Source organism: Pristis pectinata, chromosome 1 (genome assembly GCF_009764475.1).
Source record: "Pristis pectinata isolate sPriPec2 chromosome 1, sPriPec2.1.pri, whole genome shotgun sequence".
Taxonomy (NCBI): domain Eukaryota; kingdom Metazoa; phylum Chordata; class Chondrichthyes; order Rhinopristiformes; family Pristidae; genus Pristis; species Pristis pectinata.
In genome coordinates, this window is record NC_067405.1 from 70,628,393 (window position 1) to 70,653,654 (window position 25,262).

The following is a 25,262-nucleotide window of genomic DNA, read 5'->3' on the forward strand; positions in this document are numbered from 1 at the left end:
ACGTTCTCCCATGTCTGCGTGGGTTTCCTCCGGGTGCTCCGGTTTCCTCCCACATTTCAAAGACATACAGGTAGGTCAGTTTGGGGGTTTAAAATGGACGGCGCAAACCGGAAGGGCCTGTTACCACGTTGTAAATAAAATTTTTAAATTTTAAAATTTTTTCAACTGGTTCACCCGTCCTGTGATATTCCCAGCTATGATATCCTCGCACAATGGATGACACAGTGGCACAGCTGGTAGAGCAGCTGCCTCAAAGTGCCAGAGACCCGAGTTCGATCCTGACCTCGGGTGCTGTCTGTGTGGTGTTTGCGCATTCTCCCTGTGACTGTGTGAGTTTCCTCCAACATCCCAAAGACGTGTGGGTCAGTAGGTTAATTGGCCACTGTAAATTGCCCCTCGTATGGAAGAGAGTGTTAGAATCTGGGCCACCTTGAGGGGAATGTGGAGAGAGTTCAATGGGATTAATGTCAATGGGGCATGGGTGGTCGGCATGGTCTTGTTGGGTCGAAGGGCCTGTTTCTGTGCTGGATCCCTCTATGATTCTATAAAATGTGAAAACGGACCTGCTCTGTTGCATGCACTCTCTATCTTGTGCATCTGAGAGGTAGAAAGAATTAGCATCTTTTTCAGAAGCTCGATAGAACTCTGATTTTGTTTCTTTGCTCTGTTGTTATGAAGGAAATGCAACAACCAATTTGTACACAACATGATCCCACAAACATCAACCAGATCCAAGATCCAATAAATGTGCTTTGGTTCATTGGGAGGAGGATCAAGCCCTCTTTCAAACAATACCACAAGATCTTTCACATCTGAGAGAGGGACAGACAGACAGGCAGAGAGACAAAGAAGGTGTGTATGTGTGTGTGTGTGTGTGTGTGTGTGTGTGTGTGTGTGTGTGTGTGTGTGTGTGTGAGAGAGAGAGAGAGAGAGAGGGAGAGGGAGAAATAGACAGGCAGACAGACAAACAGAGAGAAAGAGACAGAGAGAGAGAAACAGAGAGAATTTGTGTGTGAGAGAGAGTGAGAGATTGAGAGAGACAGAGAGAGAGATAGAGAGAGATAGAGAGAGAGAGAGGGGGGAGAGAGAATGTGTGTGTGTGAGAAAGACAGACAGACAGAGACAGAGAGACAGAGAGAGAGGAGAGCAAATGGTGCAGTGACCGTTTTTGGACCTTATCAGCCTAGGCAGTAACATAGAGAGAATACCGTTAGATCCCAATCCCAATACCGTTAGATCCCAACTCCAATACCGTTAGATCCCAACCCCAATACCGTTAGATCCCAACTCCAATACCGTTAGATCCCAACCCCAATACCGTTAGATCCCAACTCCAACCACTGTTGGGACTTTACTGCCTCAGCCATATATGTGTCCCAGTACAGCAATATGACACTCCATGCCACCATCCACAGTGGTCTGTGTTCAGAAGCTCCTGCTGACCTGGCCTGCACATCCAATGTGGAAGGTCAGAACCTGAGCAGAGTTAGGACAGAAGAAAGCTTTTTCCACACCACCCGCTTTCCTCACTCCACCTCAGGCTGAACATCACTGGGTAATTAGGAAAAGAAATGTTGTTTAACCAGTTTTATCCTTCCTGGAAGACCTCTCTGTGGTCTCTCCACTGTGGTATCCAACCGTTTACTAAATGACCAAGTTTTCCACCCACTTCTCCATCAGGGAGTCCATTGCATACATGAACACACACACACACACACACACACGTGCATGCACACACATACAAACCCCTGCATGCGTGCACCCACACATATATATGCACGTGCACCCACACATATATGTGCACTCGTACCCACACACGCACACCCCTGCTGCCTTTCTCACTCCCGCTGCTCCACCAGTCTAGAACACAGAACACAAGCGAATTCATTGAGCGGAGAGATAAACAGAATGAATCACACTCATAATGTTTAAAAAAATAAGATAATTCAAGTAATCAACAGCTAAACAGTCTCTGAAGTTCAAAAGTCTGATGTACTCAGATAACCTAAACCCATCAGTACTTCATTACATTTTGTAACACAGTAACATTAAGATCCAGTTATAGGCTTAAAGTTTTTAGACGCAGTGGCTTTGAAGAAGGGGTTCTGTGTATGCTCACATTAAAGACTATTTGAAAAATACAGAGAACTAAACCTCTTAACAATAATCCCTTCACCAGCAACAACTGGGCAACTGTGCTATAATTTGAGTGTCTCGGCTGCTGATGAGGCCCAACTTCCATGTCATGAGGTCGAAGGCAAGATGCTTTCCAAAAGCCAAGTCATTAACTCTTCACTACCGGGATAAGATTCCAGACAGCAAGTTCAGGACTGATTTTTAAGCTTCCTTTGTTTCAGATATCTCACAGTTTTCTAATTACTTAGATCTTTGGAGAAAAGTCTCCCCTCGCTCCTCTCAAAGGGTATACCAAAGCAGCTTCACTAGATGTGGTTCGGCTAATGCCATTTCCCTTCAACCTGAATCCAAGCTAAGTGTTACAGGGAATATCAATGTCATAGAGTCGTAGAGCACAGAAACAGGCCCTTCAGCCCACCACATCTATGCTGACCACTGCACCCACTTATATTATTCCGATTTACCCGCATTGTCCACAGTTAGGTCCAAATTCTGATTTCGGTGGGAAGGGGTAGTGGAAAAGGGGACCTGGTGATGAATAAATCTTCCTACAATGACTGGAAGCAGGAGCAATGGAGATGAGAATCAAAAAAAAACTGCAAATGCTGGAAATCTGAAATAAGAATCGAAAACGCTAGAAACGCTCAGAGAGCATCTGTGGAGAGAGAAACAGAGTTAACTTTTCAGGTCAAAGATTTTTCGTCAGCACCAAGTGGAGATGGGGCCCTGTCTAAAATCCACTGTTGCCTCCATGCTTGTCAGTCCATTGCCATACGTGATCAGGGACAACCACCAGCTCTGAACCACAGTGTAAAGCAATGGGTCTCAGTCCACTGCCTCCAGGCTACGTTGGTCCAGTCAGTACACTGTTGTGCCCAGGTGACACTTGGGAATCAGGTGTGTGGGGGGGGCACACAGGTGACGCATTGAAAGCTGCAGGTGTGGCCCATGAAGGCAAATAGTTGAGAGCCACTTGGTCCAGGGCAAAGGTAGAGCCAGGTGAACTGAAGTGTGAAGCTCATTCCCAGGATTGTGGACAGATGACAGAAACTGCAGGAGGCCATTCACACAGATGGTGGTCGATTCTGCTCTATTTTCCTGCCTTTCCTTCGCCATGTCTGCCTGATGGAAATCTAGCATTGTTAGCTTTGGAGTTTCCAAAGCAGCCAACACCTTTGTGGGGACAGCTGCAGATTTTCACCATCGTGTCTGAGGGAGCCTTGCCCTTGCATGGCTGGACTCTACTTTCATGCCCTTTTGTCCCAGAGTCACAGAGTCACACAGCCTCCTTCACTCCGGGGAAAGTAAGCCCAGCCTATCCAATCTCTCCCCGTAACTAAAGTCCTCCAATTCAGGCAACATCTGGTGAATCTACTCTCCACTCTCTCCAGCGCAACCACGTCCTTCCTCCAGTGTGGTGACCAGAACGGCACACGGTACTCCAAGTGCAGTCAATGCCCAAACAATTGGATGGAGCCAGGGCCAGGGTTAGTAGGATTACCATCCTTCTTATTGCTACTGAATAAAGCCTCACGGAAGAGGGGTTAGTGTCCTTTGTTCTGCCAGAACTCGCCCCAGAGCTCAACCATAACGACTGGCTCCCGGTTCATGGCGTTGAGGTCCCTGGCATTGCAATCGCCATACAACTGTACGATGCAAGCAGTCCAGCCAGATAAAAGGACAAAACAGGAGAACTACTCAGACTCTCGAGAGAACACTCTCTGCATTCCTGATTCAAAAGCAGCAGAGGACGGAGCACTTTTCCCATCTGTTGCAAACGCAGCACTTCACAAAGTTCAAGCCAGTTCTGGCCACAATCCATATGGGAATCCCTCCCAGCCTGATCGCATTGTAACCAGTTCTGGCTTTTCCATGGATCCTACTCCCAACCTTTTCCAATGCATGCCTCACAAGAAGACTGCAAACAGCACCAAACCTTTATAGCTTTTGGAGGCGTCAAGTACCCTTGAAATAGAGTCGCAGAGACAAACAGCATGGAAACAGGCCTTTTGGCCTACCGAGTCCATGCCAACCATCAACCACCCATTTACACTCATCCTACATTAATCCCATTTTCTTATTCTCCCCACATTCCCATCAACTCCCGTTCAATTCTACCACTCACCTTCACACTAAGAGCAATTTACAGTGGTCAATTAACTTACCAACCTGCACGTCTTTGGGTTGTGGGAGGAAGCTAGAGCACCCAGGGGAAACCCATGTGATCACAGGGAGAATGTGCAAACTCCACACAGGCGGCACCTGGGGTCAGGATTGAACCCGAATCTCTGGTACAGTGAAGAAGCGACTCTACCAGATGCACCACTAATGTTCACAATGTAATATAGTTAAGGAGTCGTGCAGGAAGGTCTTCTAAAGCCACATAATAATCACTGGATAATCTGTTTCAGTTTCAAGGGATAAATATGGACTATGTATTGGCCAGGTCTCTGTGGGAAAATTTCTCTGCATTTCTCCGAAATAGTGTGCTTGAGAGGGAAGGAACGACCTTGTGGTCACACCTGTGTACTACGGCAGAGAATCAGCCTAGACCAACTGCCCAAGCATCCCGAGAGAATCGTGACCCCTCCACCTCCTGCCTCATAGGCACAAGTGCCACCAACTGAGCCATGCTTGGGAAAACAAGGAACCAAATATGGAGAGACACAGAACTTCTCACTCAATGAGAGGCATAGATTGAGTGGACAGCCAGAGACTTTTTCCCAGGGCGGCAATGGCTAACACGAGGGGGCATAATTTTAAGGTGATTGGAGGAAGGTATAAGGGGGATGTCAGGGGTAAGATTTTTACACAGGGAGCGGTGGATGTGTGGAATGCACTGCTGGCAGAGGTTGTTGGGGGGGCAGATACTTTAGGGACATTTAAGAGACTCTTAGATAGACACATGAATGATAGAGAAATGGGGGGCTATGTGGGAGGGAAGGGTTAGATAGATCTTAGAGCAGGATAAGATGTCAGCAAAACATTGTGGGCGGAAGGGCCTGTACTGTGTTGTAGTGTTCTGTGTTCTATGTTCAAACAAACAACTGCAGATGCTGGAACTCGAAAATAAAACCAGCCAATGCTGGATACACTCAGCAGGTCAGGCAGCATCTGAGGAGAGAGAAACAGAATTAGAAGACCCCAAACTGAATCGTTAACTCTGTTTCTCTTTCCAGAGATGCTGCCTGACCCGCTGAGTTCTTCCTGCAGTTTGCTTTTTGCTCCAGGTTCCAGTATCTGCAGTCTCTGTGTCTCCAAACTCCCCAATATGCCTTGCAACCACTAGCCCGCCTGCCAATGACTAGGGGAGCAATTCCTTAGCCTTCACTGTGTACGCAACCCACAGACTGGCTGCTGGGTTCAAGGGCAATTGATCCCATGGTACTCTGGCACCAGAAAGCAGACCAACTGAAATCTGAGTGTGCACATGCCAAGTAACATCAACATAGGCAATCCCAAGGCAACCGTCACTCAATTGCGTGCACATCCATTTCTTTCGAATTTTGCAAAAAAAAATCAAAATAGATTATAGATTGCACGGACAGTTTTGGTCCCAAAGGAAAGTTAATGTTACGAAGAAAAGTGTTAAACAGAGAAAGAAGGAAATGGAGAGGAAGAAAGAGAGAGGTGGGCTATGGGTGTCGGTGAGACAGAGAGAAAGAGAGGGGGGGGGGTTGAGGGGAGAGAAGTGAGAAAGAGGGAAAGGTGTGGTTTGGAGGTGGGAGAGAGAATGTGAAAAAGATGGGGAGGAGAGAGAGATTGATACAGAGATAGAGAAATGGGGGGTGAGAGATCTGGAAATACATATATATGTAGAGAGCAAGGGTGAGAAAGGGAGGAGTACAAGACAGAATTAGATAGATTGAGAATCTACAAATGAGCCATCAGGGAAGTGACAGATGTCCCACAACACTCACAGATCACTATAACTGACATACTGACAAGGGGGGAGCTGGCTGCAATCATTCTCCTCCGACCTCTCTGAGTAACTTTACATGGGAAAGGAAATCTGGCTCTGCAGTACGCTGGTTAGTGACAGATGTCTGATTTCAAGAGCCCTAACTTGGCCAAATGAAACAGCCGGTACAGGGTAGTTCAAGACTTCTTAACCTTGGGAAAATCCATCATGTGTAAAAGAGCAATTCTGGAGCGGGGAAAACTATAATCCTTTAACAGCCCCATCAGTACATTTTTTTCTTCTTCTGCATTTAATTTCTGGCAAAGAAGCTCCCTTGTTGAAAAGAAAATAGAACAGTGTCACTGCATAGCTATGCAGCCCATGTTAGACCAAATCCATCCTACTAGTTAACTCCAACCTTGCTGCCTGTATTATGTCCTACAACTTCTCTTGTCCAGGTGAGCTTGAGGTCACAAGTGCTTGTTGCCTTGCATCGGTTTGTATTTTAGGGCAGCACAGTGGCTCAGCCAGTAGAGCCGCCACCTCATGGTGCCAGAGACCAGGGTTCAATCCTGACCTTGGGCACTGTTCGCGTGGAGTTTGCACTTTCTCCCTGTGACTGCGTGAGTTTCCTCTGGGTACTCAGGTTTTCTCCCACATCCCAAAGACATGTGGGTTGGTAGGTTAATTGGCCGCTATGACGGGAGAAACTGGGAAGATGGGAACGTAGGGAGAATAAAAATATGGCATTAATGCAGAATTAGTGTAAATGGGTGGTTGATGGGCAGCACGGACTTGGTGGGCCAAAAGGCCTGTCTCCATGCTGTAATTCTCTAGGACTTTATGACTAACAGTGAAGCCATGAGCGCTCATTGCATTCAGGGGCAAACAGACAACTGCTTGCGTCTGCACACATGTCATTAAGCAAGGAAATCAGGAAGCTCTTGTACGGGTGTCCCCGCTCCTCCGGGAGCGGCGGCTCATCAGAAGACTCAGCATTTCCTTGGGAGAGCCCAGGGATGCGGGAGCACAATCTGGGCCCGTACATACTCAGTGAGTAGCTGCGCTTGTAATGAACCAAAAGCAAGGTTTGTTCAGCAATATCTGAACATTCAGGCCATCAGCTCCAGGAGCTGCCGTGATCCTGATCCAGAATTCTCATCTCCCTGTTTCTATTCCTCCTCCTGAGGCCCACAGCCCTCAAAGATCTCTGCACCTTTTGTGTTTTTTCCATTTAATCCCTCCCATAGTGCCTTCAGCCTCCAGCTGTGAAATTCCTATCCTTCTCCCTTTTGTTTGAAATGGTCCCTAAAATCCACCTCTCCGCCTTTGAAACCCACAAGCTGTGACTGCGGTATAACTGGTTTCAAATGAGCCCTGCATTTTGGTCTCTTGACACATCCACATATTAGCCTTCTTGGGTCATCTGCTCCACTGCTAAATTATGGGATGTTTCATGACGTACCAACTGGGCAACTGAACTCTTACAGCAATCGGTCAGAACCAAGAGCTTCACTGTACTTATTCACATCGTACTTGCCACCACCCTTATTGCTGATCTATGTGAATGCCAAACTGTCACCGGGAAATAGTAAAAGCTGTGCACAGGCATTTAATTGTTCTTTTTCATCTAACTCTGTTCAGCTGTGGCTCAGTCGATAACACTTGTCTCTGAGTCAGAAGGTCATGAATTCAGAATCATACAGCACAGAAACAGGCCCACACAGACCGTCAAACATCCACTTACACTAATCTTACACTGATCCCATTTTATTCTCCCCACATTCCCATCAACTCCCCCCAGATTCTACCAGTGACCTACGCAATAGGGGCAATTTATAACAGCCAATTAAACTATCAACCCACCCTTCTTTGGGATGTGTCAGAAAACTGGATTATCTGGAGGTAACCCAAGTGGTCACAGGGAGAACGTTCAAACTTCACACAATCAGAGCCCAGGATCAGGATTGGACCAGGATCGCTGGATCAGCAAGACATAATCATTAGGAAGAAATGCTAAAATAAGACACTCCCTGTCCTCACAGAAATATCCCGGGACCTTACTTGGAAGAACAACAGGAGAGTTATCCACCATCTGAAGCAATAGTTATTCACCATTAAAACAGCTTTCCCTAGATCTTATCGCACAACTGTTTGTAGGAGTCATCTATTTGCAAATTGGCTGCAATGTGTCCTACAATGGGGACTAAACTTCAACAAGCATTTCATTGACAAAAAAACTTCTTGAAACATCCTGTACTGAGGAAAGACCTATTTTTTAAGACATCTTTCTTTCTTTCACTGACAACTACATATTGCCCCTATACAATACCAAAGGAGATTGACAATTGTGTTTCATTCAACAAGCACGGATGGCCACTCAGCTCAGATGTGTCAAAAGACCAAAATGCAGGGCTCTTGGGAAGAAGTGTTCATTGCCGTATCCTTAACATCAGAAAAGATGGAGGGAAGGTTTAGTCAAAATTATGAGGAGTTTTGATAGAGAGAGGGGAGGAGGATCAGTAAACAGAGGAGACATTTAAAGCAATTAGCTGAAGAACCAGAGCAGTGATTGATAAGATTTTTATTTTTTTAATGGAATGAGCTCCTATAATCTGAATGTTTCTCAGTGCTTGAAGCAGGTTCAAAAGTTGCTTTTGAAAGGGATGTATACCCGAGAAGGGAAGGTTTTTTCAGAGCAGTGGGAAAAAAGCCCTGGTGAACTGTGGAGGCTAAGTCATTGGGTGTATTTAAGGCAGAGATTGATAGGTTCTTGATTGATAAGGGTGTTAAGGATTATTAGCCATGATTGAATGGTGGAACAGAATAGCCTAATTCTGCTCCCATATCTTATGGTCTTATGTAAGACTCTATGGATCCACCCTGACTTTCCACTCTCTGGACCTACCCTTAAACCACAACCTCCTGTCGCTGTCAAGAGTGGAGATCCAATGGTGGGAGGGGATGAGGAGGGGCAGGGATTGGCCAGATGATCAAAGGTGTGGGGGTGGGGGGGTGAAACAGCCAAGATTACTGAGGCCACTATCAGTAATGAGGGAAAGTTAAAGAAGCTGGAAAAAGAAGAAACAAGAAAGAGTGCTGGAGGAACAGTGGGTCAGGCGGCATCTGTGGAGGCAAAAGGCATAAGTCGATGTTTTGGGTTGAGACCCTGCATCATGACTGAGAGGGAAGAGGAAGGATGGCCAGTGTATAGCAGTGCAGTTGGGTGGGACAGAGGCTGGTAGGTGATAGGTAGAACTTCCACTCACCTCCACCCTCCCCTTCCACCTGGTTCCATCTGCCCTTCATCCCCTCCCCATCTGGTTCCACCTATCACCCCCCAAACACTATCCCACCCTCCCTTGTACTGCTCTATACTGGCAATCATTCCTCTTCCCTCTCAGGCCTGACAGGGTCTCAGCCAGAAGCATTGACTTACACCTTTTGCCTCCACAGATGCCGCTTGACCCCCTGAGTTCTTCCAGTGTTTTGTTTTTTTGTTCCAGATTCCAGCACCTGCAGTCAACTGTAGCAGTTAGCGTAACACTATTACAGCGCCAGCGACCCGGGTTCAATTCCAGCCACTGTCTTTAAGGAGTTTGTACGTTCTCCCCGTGTCTGCGTGGGTCTCCTCTGGGTGCTCCGGTTTCCTCCCACATTCCAAAGACGTACGGGTTAGGAAGTTGTGGGCGTGCTATGTTGGCGCCGGAAGCGTGGCAACACTTGCGGGCTGCCCCCAGAACACTCTACACAAAAGATGCATTTCACTGTGTGTTTTGATGTACATGTGACTAATAAAGATATCTTATCTTATCTTTTGTCTTTTGGAAGAAGATGAACTGGTCAAAATTTGCTGGTGGTGGCCAGGTAGGACGGATCCCTCATCTAACATCAAGGTCACCAGTTGAAGCCCCCTTCTGTTCTGGAAGCCCACAAGCCGAATGCACAGTAGAATTTTGCATGTCAAATGAGCCGTGCATTTTGGCCCCTTGACACTTCTGCATTTTTCATTTCTTGGCATCCCCTCCACTGCTGAATTGTGGGATGTTTCCGCTGTGCATTGTAGCTGCCTCTGGGCATCACCAGTTCAATCACACGGAGGTTCCGGCAACAACGTTGACTAAGGTCTTCCACTCCAACCTAAGACCGGCACTTCACACCCAAACCTTTGGGCAACCACTCTCGTGATTCAGGCCCAAATTACTATCTCTCTCGGCAGGGTCAGTCACTTTGTTACAACAACTGGTTTAAGAATAAAAACTACACCGTCTGGTTTCATCAGGAAGCCTTTGGGTAGAAATGCAACAGGCAGTGAGAGATGGAACTAGAGGCAAGATCGGAGGCAACTGATCCCAGTGTGACTAATAGGGTGAAATCGGAAAGAATACAGTAAAGTCACGCACAGATCCCCACCTGCTGATTACACCACTTTATATTTCCTTGAAACACAGAAGGAGGCCATAAGGCCCATCAAGTCTATGCCAGCTCACAGAGCAATCTCATTCCCCCACTAATTTTTCCTGTTAACTATCCTCCCCACATTCCTATCAACCAACCACACCCCCCCACACCCCCAGATACTACCCACTCACCTACACACGAGGGCCAATGCACTGCGGCCAATTAACCCACAAACCAGCACGGCTTTGGGGTGTGTGGGAGGAAACAGGAGCACCCGGAGGAAACCCACGTGGTCACAGGGAGAACATGAGATTTGCTTCTTCCTGGCCCAAGCTCCCCATCATCGATGGAATCACAGCTTGGCTCATGCAGTGGACGAGCAGCAGGTTGATCCCCTCCCCTATTACGGATGAAGCCTGCTCAGCCCTGCTTTACCAAGGAATGTTTTGCTTGGATCTGGATTCCTACAGGTGGCAGATGTTAGTCTGCTTGCTGGCCCAGTTTGAATCTTTCAGTCAACAGCTGTCTCAACAAGCGCTTCAAACTAAAGGAGGGTTTTGATGAAGCTTGGCGGCAGATTGACCATTGAGCTTAAAGATTTTCTAACAATTCCATGACTGGAGTGGTTTGTTCAGGTTTTGCACAGACCTGGGTGTGTGTTTCTCAGTTTCTTATTCTATTCTTCCAACACACCCACACCTTCCTAACACACCTACATACTCCTTACAAACCCACACCTTCCCGACACACCTAAACACACACTCCTTACACACTCAAGCCCTCCTCACACACCCACACCTTCCCGACACACCCATACACACATTCCTTACACAACCACGATTTCTTAGCACACCTACACACTCCTCACACACCCATACCTTCACGACACACGACTCAAACACTCCTTACACACTCATGTTCTCCAAACATACCCACACATTCACACACTCCTTACACACTCATGTTCCCTAACACACCCCCACACTCACACACTCCTTACACACACACAAAAATATATAATTTCATACACACACCCCCTTACACAGAACCTCACACGAGTCTCTACACACAGATCGCTACATAGCCACCCCTAATCAGCTTATGAGTGGAATCCTTTTCATAAGGCATCAATCATGTTCTGGTTGTTTTAACAATTTGTTTAGCCAGGCACTCCTGCACTCCTAAAGTAAAACGGCAAATCTCAGCGTACATCACCAACCTTCTTCCTGCAGTAATTACAATAAGCAAAACCTCCAGGAGTACTTAACTCTACCCATCAGCTTGTGAAGTGTTTCCACCTCTGTGTACTTTGGTGCCCCTTTAATTCTGGCCCCGATTTTCCTCACCCCACTGTCGGTGACCATGCCACCAGCTGCTGAGCCTGTGACGTCTGGAACTCATGCTCTTGAACCTCTCCACCTCCCTCTTGTTTTACAAGACACCCCCCACCACCGAGCAAACCCTGCACCTTGGTGTCAAAACTTGTTAGATCCGAGACGTTTTACATTAAAGATACAATACAAATGCAAGCTGTCATTGAGAGCAACTCTTAGAGACCTTAGTTTCCTTTCTCCCCCCCCACCCCCTGCCCGATAAGACAGTACCTTGTGTCTCTCTCAGGCTTCCAAGCAGAGGGGGAAAGGTAATTTTTTTGTGTGTGTGTTTGTTTACCTCGGCTATCACTGAGGGACAGGCACCCATACCCTTCCTCTTCATCGGGGAGAGGGTGACAGGGCAGCTGGAGACCAGTGCCCACTAACTCGGTCCAGCAGCTGTCCCGCACAGACTCGCAGAAGCCACGGCAAGGAGGCGGGCGGGGAGGGGAGTCGCACCTTGGTGCCAGCAGCAGGCAGAAGAAAGGCTCCAGGGCCGGGTGGCAGTGGGAGGACAGCAGGTGGCTCAAGCCCACCAGGGTTTCCTGAAGCTCTGCTGCGCTGGCCTGCTGGAGCTGGTGCGGCAGGCGAACGCTCCCGTGGCCCAGCTTACGGCAGAAGTTCAAGGCGGTGGGCAGCGGACTGCAGTCAGAGGGTCCGGGAGGTGCCGAGGTGGTTGCAGTCCAGCCGGAGTGAGGTTGCAAAGCACCGACCTGCACTGGAGCCTTAGTTGGGGTTAGTAGAAATAGCGTAGCTCCCACACCAGCAGCAGAGGGACCCAGCACACCATTAGTTGCATTGTGATTAAACACCGGGTTGTTAGCTTGGCTTAAATTATCTGGCGCTATCCCATCATGCCTAGACAAAGCTTTGGCGCCCAAACCGCTGAGAGGTGATCGGCCATCGCTCGGATCCCCACCCTTCCCAGCTGCCATGTTGCGGCCACGTTCTAGAGCATCATGGGATAGCTGATTAGTCGGAGGCGTTGCCACTTGCGATCGGGTGGCTTCATGCACCGTGCTGTCCGTCGATGAGGCTCGGTCGTGAGCAGTTGGCGATCCGCCAGCTCCCGGGGCGTCAGTCACAACTTCCCGACTGTCCTTCCGTGGCTTGGGCAAGGGACCCCAGCTGCAACCCTCGCCCACTAGAGACCCGCCTCTCCTCGGGTTAATGGGCGGCGGGGGCGGCGTAGTGGAGTGCGGCACCATCCGGAGCAGGCTACCTGGACAGCGAGAGCCGCAGGGCCTCCTCGGCAACGGGCCTTCCGACGGGTGCGTGGCCACTGGCAGGCCAGCCGACCCCGGCTGCTGATTGGTGGAGGGGGGAGTTGAGGAGACGCCGGGCCGGGAGGTGTTGGATGAGGATGAGGGGATGGGTGAAGGGGCGAGGAGTGAGGATGAGGGGGAGGGAGGGGAGGAGGAATCAGATGAGGGTGGGGTGGGTGAGGACAAAGGAGGGGAGGAAGAATTGGACGAGGGGGGGGAGGAGGAGGAGGAGGAAATGGATGAGGGAGGGGTGGGTGAGGGGGTCAGGGTTTCCACTGCGGTGTAAGTCTGGTTTGCAGTCTCTGCAGACGTTGTTCCGTTGGGTGCAGACGGGGCAGTGAGCGCACCGGCCTCGTGTCCCTCAACCTTCTCTGGTCCTGCCGTCCATCTGGTGGGCGGTGCCTCCCCCGGCCCCTCCGTCCCATTGCCTCTCTGGTCCCAGGTCCGCAGCAGGTCCTGAATGCCTTCCGCCACGTCCAGTATCCTGGCTCCCACCCCGGCGAGGTCGCCTCCGCCGGCTCCCCTCCCGCTCCCCACGCCCTCCTGGGGTCCGGTGCCCGGTAGGGAGGGGTCGAGGCTCGCCGAGTCTGTCTGCGCCATGGCCGGGGGGGAGCTGGGCTCCGGGGCGATGGTGGTGGTGGTCTTCCTCGTCCCCCCTCTGAGCCAGTCCCACCAGCAGGCAGCCCGCGGCACGGACACCCACAACAGGCAGAGGATGGCCAGCTGCACCTTCACCGCCATCCCAGGGCACAGAGTGATGCTCAGAGTCCTGACTCGGGTGCGTACATGCCCCTGCAGTGAACGCACTTCCCCAGCGGCTGAGAGAGAAACCACAGAGAGCGGAGGTGAAGCCGGGCTGGAAGAAACTCCCCCCCGTCCCGTCCCTCACCGGGGATGGTCTCCGATCAGTCAGGGAGGCAGGTCCTGTAAAAGCTCCGCGCTGCAAGGAAGCTGGCAGCCGTCCCACAGACAATTCAGGAAACCCTTCTCTTTCTCTTTCTCTTTCTCTCTCTCTCTCTCTCTCTCTCTCTCTCTCTCTCCTCTCTCTGCATCTGTTCTCAGATTAAATCCTCCGCGGCAGCCTGCTGACAGGGTGCAGGGAGCCGCCCCCTTGCCTTGGCCTCCTCCCATCAGAAGGCACGCTTCATCCTCTGCACTTCCCACACCGAGAGCCAAGCCCCTTTTTCTCACCGTTAACCCTCTGCTATCCGCTCTCACTCTCCTTCATCCAGCCCAGCTTGCACTCAGCATTGCAAACACTCTTTTTTTGCGCAAGGCAGAACAGATGAACTTCTCCGTGCAGGGCCCAGTGCAGTCAAACTCCAGTAACCCAGCAGCTGATACTTCAGACATCCCGATGGTCTGGCATCTGGCTACTGATGAGTCCAGAGAGCTTCGGAATGCAGCCGGGGACGGGATCCAGATTGTGAGCCAGGCGTGGGATTGGGGTCCAATAGCAGGGGTCAGGAACGTGAGCGAGTTTGTGGCCGGGAGCTTATATATTTCTTGCTTTTAAGTTCACTGGGTTTGCTGGAAAATTCATAATACTGCTGTGTAACATGCAAGATAAAGGGAAGTAGAAGTGTTTGTTGGGTATTAATAGGAGTAACATCCAATAACCCGGAAAGTCTGCTCGTCCGGCACCACTGAGCTCCAAGGATTATTGGAGTTTTATGTCCATTTCCTCCACTGGTAGGCATCACATGTCTCAGTGAACTCCAAAGCACTCGCTTCCCCCTGTCCCATCCACTTATATCGCTAGGCTGCTCATCAACGAGTTTCCATTGAGAGACGTGCAATTGCACGGCACTTGATCTGACCACAGGCTGGGCCAAAGTGCTTTATGCTGCAATTGTAGGCACTGTTGTAAGGCAGGAAACACGGCAGCCCAATCTGCGCACAGCAAGATCCCACACACAACGATGCAAGACTGGTGAAATTGTTCGTTTCAGTGGAACTGGTTGGGAGCTGAGGAGGGGAGGAGGTGGAGGGAGAGAAGGAGAAAGAAAGAGAGAGGGAAAGGCGAAGCAGAGAGAGACAGAGATGGAAAGGAAGCGAGAGAGAGGGATTAGTGCAACGGGGAGTGAGGTGGAGAGAAAGAGATTGAGAGGGAGAGGGGGATCATAGAGAGAAGGGTTGAGAAATAAGAGAGAAGGGGATGAGAGAGACAGAGAGGAATAAAGAGATTGAAAGGCAGAGGGGGGTGTAGGAGAAATGATGGAGGGAAGGAGGGATGGATGAAAAGGAAGAGGTAGAGTCATTGAGTCATTCGGCTCAGAAACAGGCCCTTCAGCCCAACCAGTCCATGCCGACAAAGATGCCCATCTAAGCTGGTCCCATTTGTCTGCATTTGGCCCATATCCTTCTAGACCTTTTCTATCCGTGTACCTGTCCAAGTGCCCTTTAAATGTTGTTAAGAGGGGAATGAGAGGGAGCTGGAAAGGAAGAAAGCAGCTGAAAGAGAGAGAGAGAGAGATAAGAAATAAGAGTGAAGGTGAGAAGAAGGGTGAAAGAAGAGATTAAAGACAAGATTGAAAGAAGAAAGAAACTTTCAGAATGCAAAATGACAAGCTTTCTAATTGGCTGCTTTGGTTGTAATTTGCTCTCCAGCCCTCATGCAATAAAAGACAAAGCATTTTCTGCTAATTGAGGTTGAGTGATTGGTGCGCACCGAGTGTGGTTACAGCAACTGTTTGTGGGCTGGGTAATGAAATCTGAGCAGTTACCCAGTGTCAGACCAGAACTACAGACAATCCAACATGCCTCGACATGGGATTGCGAGCATTACAAGGTTCACAAGGGGAATCCACATTATGGATGAGAAATTATTTAAACAATGATGGGCTCAGGGAGTGCTTAAAATAAAATGCTTTATATCAACTTTCTTTTCACCTTTAGAAGTTTTTATTTGTATGACTTTTCCACTGACATAGTTGCCTTTGGACTTGGCATCACACCACACACTCCACCTTAGAAAACAGTATTTAACATCACCATTACCTCATCGTCTCTTTCTGCCTTACCCCACAAAGGGTCTTTGGCTTGAAACGTTAACTCTGTTTCTCTCACGGCAGATGCTGCCTGACCCGCTGAGTGTTTCCAGCACTTCATTACTATTTGTTCCTCAGATGGCATTCGGAAGGCATGTGCGAAGCCCAACCAACCCAACTGGTGCATTTTTCTATTGGTTGTTCTTTGGAGGGAATTGGCCAGGCCTCTGCTCACTCCTCACCACCCCACGCTGCCCTCACTCCCTCCGCACACATCCTGCTCCATCAACACCTAAAACAGACCAACCGCCTTATCTCAGAGCTAAACATGGGATCTTCCTGTGCCCAAGTCACCTTTATATTATGACAGCAAGCACATATCAAGAAGTGCTCCTTTGGCTAAAGAGCATTTCAGGACATCCCGCGATCAAGGGAAATGTGCTCTTTATTTTACCTTCATATACAGTGGCATGCAAAAGTTTGGGCACCCCTGGTCAAAATTTCTGTTACTGTGAATAGCTAAGCGAGTAAAAGATGACCTGATTTCCAAAAGGCATAAAGTTAAAGATGACACATTTCTTTAATATTTTAAGCAAGATTACTTTTTTATTTCCATCTTTTACAGTTTCAAAATAACAAAAAAGGAAAAGGACCCGAAGCAAAAGTTTGGGCACCCTGCATGGTCAGTACTTAGTAACACCCCCTTTGGCAAGTATTACTGCTTGTAAACGCTTTCTGGAGTCAGCTAAGAGTCTTTCAATTCTTGTTTGGGGGATTTTCACCCATTCTTCCTTGCAAAAGGCTTCTAGTTCTGTGAGATTCTTGGGCCATCTTGCATGCACTGCTCTTTTGAGGTCTATCCACAGATTTTCGATGATGTTTAGGTCAGGGGACTGTGAGAGCCATGGCAAAACCTTCAGCTTGTGCCTCTTGAGGTAATCCATTGTGGATTTTGAGCTGTATTTAGGATTGTTATCCTGTTGTAGAAGCCATCCTCTTTTCACCTTCAGCGTTTTTACAGACGGTGTGATGTTTGCTTCCAGAATTTGCTGGCATTTAATTGAATTAATTCTTCCCTCTACCAGTGAAATGTTCCCCATGCCACTGGCTGCAACACAAGCCCAAAGCAAGATTGATCCACGCCCATGCTTAACAGTTGGAGAGGTGTCCTTTTCATGAAATTCTACACCTTTTTTTCTCCAAACATACCTTTGTTCATTGGGGCCAAAAAGTTCTATTTTAACTTCATCAGTCCACAGGACTTGTTTCCAAAATGCATCAGGCTTGTTTAGATGTTCCTTTGCAAACCTCTGACGCTGAATTTTGTGGTGAGGACGCAGGAAAGGTTTTCTTCTGATGACTCTTCCATGAAGGTCACATTCATGCAGGTGTCGCTGCACGGTAGAACAGTGCACCACCACTCCAGAGTCTGTTAAATCTTCCTGAAGGTCTTTTGCAGTCAAATGGGGGTTTTGATTTGCCTTTGTAGCAATCCTACGAGCAGTTCTCTCGGAAAATTTTTCTTGGTCTTCCAGACCTCAACTTGACCTCCAACGTTCCTGTTAATTGCCGTTTCTTAATTACATTACGAACTGAGGAAACGACTACCTGAAAACGCTTTGCTATCTTCTTATAGCCTTCTCCTGCTTTGTGGGCATCATTTATTTTAATTTTCAGAGTGCTAGGCAGCTGCTTAGAGGAGCCCATGGCTGCTGATTGTTGGGACAAGGTTTGAGGAGTCAGGGTATTTATAAAGCTTTGAAATTTGCATCACCTGGCCTTTCCTAATGATGACTGTGAACAAGCCATAGCCCTAAAAAGCTAATGAAGGTCTGAGACCTTGGTAAAAGTTATCTGAGAGCTCAAATCTCGGGGTGCCCAAACTTTTGCATGGTGCTCCTTTCCTTTTTTCACTGTAAAATTGTACAAAACAAAGAAAATACACTAATCTTGCTTAAAATGTTGAAAAGAATGTTTCATCTTTAACTTCATGGCTTTTGGAGATCAGTTCATCTTCTACTCACTTAACTATTCACACTAACAGAAATTTTGACCAAGGGTGCCCAAACTTTTGCATGCCACTGAATCTGCACAAGAAATCCTACCTGACCACCACTGTTTGGGACACATTGTGGGCCAGAAATTCGGGGCACATTAAAGTGGGCAGACAGCCCCAGTTTAGAGGAAGCTGCTCCCCATGGATGCTGGCAACCAGGTTCAACAAAGGCACCAGCAGAAGGATGCAAGGGTCTTCCCTCCACAGGCTCCACCATTCCAAAGGGGCTGGGAGGAGGATGGGCCTGATGTTGGAGTGAGTGGACTAGAAGGACAGCAGGAGGAGAGCTCCCAAGACAGAGGTACTGTGGGATGAGGCATTGGAGGATAGAGCAATGTGGCTGACACTGGGCACATGACTAGGCTATGGGACCATGGCATAGGTCGGTCAACCACAGAGCAGTTGTCCAAAGGGCATCAATAGTGAGGGCTGATGAGAGATAGAACATAGAACATTACAGCACAGTACAGGCCCTTTGGTCCATGATGTTGTGCCAACGTTTTATCCTGTTCTATTATCTATCTAACCATTCCCTCCCACATAGCCTTCTATTTTTCTATCATTCATGTGTCTATCTAAGGGACTCTTAGGTGTCCCTAATGTATCTGCCTCCAGCACCTCTGCCGGCAGTGCGTTCCACGCACCCACCACTCTCTGTGTAAAAAACTTACCCCTGACATTCATCCCTGTACTTCCCTCCAATCACCTTAAGATTATGCCCCCTCATGTTAGCCATTTTTGCCCTGGGAAAAAGTCCTTGTCTGTCCACTCGATCTATGCCTCTTATCATTGTGTACACCTCTATCAAGTCACCTCTCATCCTCCTTCTCTCCAAGGAGAAAAGCCCTAGCTCGCTCAACCTATCCTCATAAGACATGCTCTCCAATCCAGGCAGCATCCTGGTAAATCTCCTCTGCACCCTCTCTAAAGCATCCATATCCTTCCTGTAATGAGGCGACCAGAACTGAACACAATATTCCAAGTGTGGTCTAACCAGAGTTTTATGGAGCTGCAACATTATCTGTCAGCTCTTGAACTCAATACCCCGACTAATGAAGGCCAACATACCATACGCCTTCTTAACAACCCTATCGACCTGCGCAGCAACCTTGAGGGATCTATGGACATGGACCCCAAGATCCCTCTGTTCCTCCACACTGCTAAGAGTCCTGACGTTAACCTTGTATTCTGCCTTCAAATTCGATCTTCCAAAGTGTATCACTTCACACTTTTCCGGGTTGAACTCCATCTGCCTCTTCTCAGCCCAGCTCTGCATCCTATCAATGTCCTGTTGTAACCTACAGCAACCTTCTACGCTATCCACAACACCACCAACCTTTGTGTCATCTGCAGACTTACTAACCCACCCTTCTAAATCCTCATCCAAGTCAGTTATAAAAGTCACAAAGAGCAGGGGTCCCAGAACAGATCCCTGTAGAACACCACTGGTCACCAACCTCCAGGCGGAAAACGCTCCATCTACCACCACCCTCTGTCTTCTATGAGCGAGCCAATTCTGAATCCACACAGCCAGGTTTTCCTGGATCCTACGCCTCCTGACTTTCTGAATGAACCTTCCATGAGGAACCTTATCAAAAGCCTTACTAAAATTCATGTACACCACATCCACTGCTCGACCTTCATTAATGTGCTTTGTTACATCCTCAAAGAATTCAATCAGGCTTGTGAGGCACAACCTGCCCCTCACAAAGCCATGTTGACTGTCCCTAATCAGCCTATTCTTCTTCAAATGCCCATAAATCCTGTCTCTAAGAATTTTTCTCCAGTAATTTGCCCACCACTGAAATAAGACACACTGGTCTGTAATTCCTAGGGTTGTCCCTACTCCCTTTCTTGGACAAAGAAACAACATTTTCCACCCTCCAATTATCTGGCACCAGTCCTATGGCGAGTGAGGACACAAAGATCACCACCAAAGGTTCAGCAATCTCTTCCCTTGCTTCCAATAATATTTATTTATTTATTTATTAATCACAAGTACATCGAAACACACGGTGAAATGCATCTTTTTGTGTTACTGAGAATGTGCTGGGGGCAGCCTACAAGTGTCGCCACTCTTCTGGCACCAACATAGCACACCCACAACTTCCTAACCAGTACATCTTTGGAATGTGGGAGGAAACCGGAGCACCCAGAGGAAACACACGCAGACAGACGGGGAGAACGTACAAACTCCTTGCAGGCAGCGGCGGTAATTGAACCCGGGTCGCTGGCGCTGTAATCTTGGATATATCCCATCTGGCCCCAGTAACTTATCTATCCTAATATTTTTCAGAAGTTCCAGCACATCCTCTTTCCTCACGTTGCCTTGCCCTAGCGTATCAGTCTGTTGTACACCATCCTCACAAACTTCAAGGTCTCTCTCACTGGTGAATACTGAAGCAGAGTATTCATTAAGGACCTCCCCTACCCCTTCTGACTCCAGGCACGTTTCCTCTTTTATCCCTGATCGGTCCTACCCTTACTCTAGTCATCCTCCTATTCTTCACATATGTGTAGAACGCCTTGGGGTTTTCCTTAATCCTACTTGCCAAGGCCTTCTCATGCCCCCTTCTAGCTCTCCTAAGTCCATTCTTAAGCTCCCTCCTGGCTACCTTGTAACTCTCCAGGGCCTTGTCTGATCCATGCTTTCTAAACCTTAGGTAAGCTTCTTTCTTCCTCTTGACAAGATGTTCTACATCTCTGTCTGCTGGGAATCAATGCCAAGTGATGCTGAAAGTGGAATCTGCACGTTCTCCCTGTGATTTCCACCATTTAATTCTGGTCGCCCCATTATAGGAAGGACGTGGGGGTTTTGAAGAGGGTACATTAATCGTTTACCAGGATGCTGCCTGGATTAGAGGGCAGGTGCATATAAGGAGAGGTTGGACAAACTTGGGTTGTTTTCTCTGGAGTGGCGGAGGCTAAGGGGAGACCTGATAGAAGTTTATAAAATTATCAGGGGTATAGATAGAGTAGACAGCCAGTACCTTTTTCCCAGGGTTGAAATGTCTAATACTGGAGGATGTGCATTTAAGGTGAGAGGGGGAAAGTTCAAATGAGATGTGTGGGGCAAGTTTATTTTACACGGAGAGTGGTGGGCGCCTGGAATGTGCAGACTGAGGCAAATATGATAGAGCCATGGAAGAGGCTTTTCTATAAGCACATGAATGTGCAGAGAATGGAAGGATATGGACATTGTGTAGGCAGAGGGATTAGGTGTCATTAGTTTAATTAGTTCGGGACAACATTGTGAGCTGAAGAGCCTGTTCCTGTGTTCTATGCTCTGGTTTCCTCACACATCCTAAAGATGGGCTGGTTGGTAGGTTAATTGGCTGCTGTAAGTTTCCCCTAGTGTGAGGGTGAGTGGTAGAGTTGATGGTAATGAGGGGAGAATACGTCACAGGAAAAGTGAGCGGGAGAATGGGATTGGTCTGTGAGCCAGTATAGACTCAATGGTGCCAACAGTCTCTTTCTGGGTCATAAGGAGAAATGGAAAACAAAGGAGAGTTTATAGAGAATCTGTGGAGGAATTTTCCCCACCCAGAGGGTGGTTGTAATCTGAAACACACTGCCTGAGTGAGGGGTAGAGGCAGAGACTCTCACATTTAAGAAGTATCTGCACGAGCACTTGAATTGTCAAAGTATAGAAGGCCACAGACCAAGTGCTGGTAAATGGGACTGGATAGTTGGCATGGACACGGTGGGCCAAAGGACCTGTTTCTCTGCTGCATGACTCTAAAGAGAATTTATCTGCCGGAAAATAGACGCCTCAGAGCCCCTGCCAGTGAACTGGGTAACCAAGGCCACCTTAAATCAATACCCAATCGATCTCAACTCTCCTACCACAAGCACCTTAAGTGTAAATGGCCCCAAACATTCCCAGACCTTGAATGCATAGAAGGGCCCTGCCTGGGTGACATCCAAGGGTGTATTACACCTGATTGAACACACACCCAACAACAACCAAAATTCTCCTTACAACCACCTGCAGTAATCGGTCAATCTTCTTTGGGATGTGGGAGGGAACCAGACCACCTGGAGGAGCCCACACAGTCACAGGGAAATTGTGCAAAGTCCATTCATAGACAGCACCCAAGGTGGGATCAAACCTGGGTCTCTGCAGCTGTGAGGTAGCAGCACCAACCCCTGTAGTATCCCCTCCAAGAGCACACAGAACAAACTCTCAGAAACGCACTGCTCATGAACATTTAACAGTCAGGTATTATGTTGAATTCATTCACACAGAGCACAAGAATGTTGCTTTACACAACAGAATTTCCTGCCCTACATCCTTTGATGGACCAATGGCATCAATGAAGAAAAAGTGCATGGACAAACCAGCAATGAAAGTACTTACCTCAAGCAACCCTGGATTGCCTACTTGTGCTGATAAGAGAAAGAAATTTTCACATCTCCAAGTTAAAAAGCACCTGCATTTATGTAGTGCCAGCCACACATTCAGGGCACCCACGGCAATGTGCAACACTTTGGGTACTTTTGAAAGGCAGTTGCTGTTGTAATATAGGGAACACAGCAGCCGATTTGCACACAGGAAGATCCCACAAATGGCAAAGTGATAATGACCATAAAACAGCCAAAAAAGTAAAGAAAAACATCAGTCATTGGACACTGCGAAGATGATGCAATTACTGACGACCTCTGCACACTCTTATCCTTCTTTTGTGAGGGCTTCCAGTTCTGTCTCTACACCCTCTCTGCTGAGGTCACCTGTATCAGTTCAATCCCAGCCATTGCTTTTCTAAAGCAAAGAGTCACAGACAATTCAGGCTCCCTTGAACATTACAGCTTTCCATTTCTGCTGATATCCCTTGCAAGGAACCTTCTGAAACTGTACCTGCCTCCAATGTCCACAAACAGAACAACACGTGAAACAGGAGCAGGAGTAGACCACTCGGCCCCTCCGGCCTGTTCCGGCATTCAACCAGATCATGGCTGACCTTCTACCTCAACACCACTTTCCTGCCTTCTCCCCATATCCAGAAACCTATCCATCCCTATTTTGAAAACAATCAATGCTTTAGCCTCCACTGCCTCTAGGGTAGAGAATTTCAAAGAAATTTATCCTCATTTCATTCTTAAATAGACTATCCCTGATCTTTGAGACAGTGACCCAGGTTCTATTATTCTCAGCCAGGGGAAACATCCTCCCCATTTCTCCCCTGTTGAGCCTTCTAAGAACTTTGTATGTTTCAACAAAATCACTGCCCATTCTAAAGTTGAGAGAATAAAGCCGCAGTCTACTCAGTCTCTCTTTTTTCCCTTACCTTTGGAGCAGACTCGATGGGCCGAATGGCCTACTTCTGCTCCCTTGTCTTGTGATCTTGTGAGACCATCCATCTCAAGAACCAGTCTAATGAATCTTCACTAGATTCCCCGTATAGTAAGTATATCTTTGTTTTAAGGTATGATCAAAACTGTACACAATAATTTTACCATGTATAATTGCAATGTTGTTAATCTTGTACTAAAATCCCTTTGCACTTACCATTTGCCTTCGAGTGATACCTTCCCCCTATCAAGTCGATGCCAACCATCAAACACTCATTTACACCAATCCTATTTAATTCTCCCCACATTCCTATACACCCCTCTAAATTCTGCCACTCAACTACACATTAGAGACAATTTACAGCGGGCAATTAACGTACCAGCAGCACACCTTTGGAATGTGGGAGGAAACTGGAGCACCCAGGGGAAACCCACACCATCACAGGGAGAACATGCAAACTCCACGCAGACAGGGCCAGAGGTTGGGATCTAACCTGGGTCTCTGGCACTGCAAGGCAGTGCCTCTACCAATTGCATCACTGTGCCTTCCTGATTGCCTGCTACACCTGCATGTTAGTTGTCAGTGGCCAAAGACACTGAGGTAGCTTTCAACATTAACATCACAGGGACAACCCTCCCCATTATTGAGGACATCTTCAAAAGGTGGTGCCTCAAGAAGAAGGCGGCATACATCTCTAAGGACCCACACCATCCGGAACATGCCCTCTTCTCATTATTACATTGGGGAGGAGATACAGGAGCCTGAAGACCCACACTCAACAATTTAGAAACAGCTCCTTCCCTTCCGCCATCGGATTTCTGAATGGTCCATGAAGCCATGAACACTAATTTTTTTTGCACTATTTATTTGTTTTTGTAATTTATAGATATTTTTATGTCTTTGCATTGCACTGCTGCCACAAAACAACAAATATCATGTCATATAAATCAGCGATAATAAATCTGATTCTGATTTTCCAATTTTGCACCATTTCCGTTTTCTTCTGATAACTTTTCAGTTCTGTAATTGTAAGCAATTGCCACAACTCAGTAGCAAAGCAAAAGCTACCCTCATAACTGAACACTAGGGATGAGGGGTTCTCATTTAGAATGGAGGTAGCCTTGGAGGGCACATTGCTGCCACTATCTACAGAGCTTGGAAAGTTATTTGACAGAACAATTCCTAGGATCAGGTTGCAAGACAGCACAAACAAACACTGAATCACACATGTGGAAATCTTATCAGAAGTTGAGATACGGTCTTGCTGAATTCCATTTAACTTCATGTCGAATACCCCACATGTGGTTTAATTTCTTTCCTCCCCCTCTTTAAATGAGGCATTATAAAGATGAATCAAAATTCTCCTGGAGAGACTTGCATTTATATTGCACCTTTTACAACCTCTGCTTTAGAGCCAATGGAATACTACTGAGGTGGGGTCCAGTGAGGGTCATTCCAGCTACACCAGAAAGCCCCAGCAGACATCACACAATGTGAGATCATTCCATGCTGGTCTCTCCAGAAGTCTTCAACAAGCCCGTGCATTTTCAAACATGGAAATGTTAAACAAGGTCATTTAAGGGAGTCTTAAATGCACGTTCCATATTGCACTGAAGTCTCAGGCAAACTCCCAAATCTGCAGTGGGATTTGCCAGAAGACTCGCTCATTCCCAGGACATCCCCAGACTATTTTGGGAATGCTGGACAAGTGCCGAGCCTAAATCTGTGTGGGAGAACTGAGCCAATTGTTTCCCTTCCTTCCTGGGAGTGGAACGAATTTCAATTCAGGATGCTATCGCCTTACTGTCCTGCAGCTCACAGCTGGATCGCGCTTTGGAGAAGGGTCC

The 25,262-nt window shown here is 47.7% G+C and overlaps 1 protein-coding gene across 12 annotated transcripts in view; it reads right to left on the minus strand.

Moving 5' to 3' along the window:
- LOC127568548 (collagen alpha-1(XVIII) chain-like) overlaps nucleotides 1–25,262 on the minus strand; it is a 308,942-nt gene that overhangs the window by 157,530 nt on the left and 126,150 nt on the right. For 8 of the 12 annotated variants that reach the window (XM_052012432.1, XM_052012450.1, XM_052012466.1 and 5 more), the window contains exon 1: nucleotides 13,034–14,097. The exons of the other annotated variants lie outside the window; for them this stretch is intronic. In XM_052012432.1, the coding sequence (XP_051868392.1) occupies nucleotides 13,034–13,817 (784 nt within the window). In that variant the 5' untranslated portion in view covers nucleotides 13,818–14,097. Of the gene's footprint in view, nucleotides 1–13,033; nucleotides 14,098–25,262 lie in introns of those variants that run through there. 12 annotated transcript variants of the gene reach the window in all.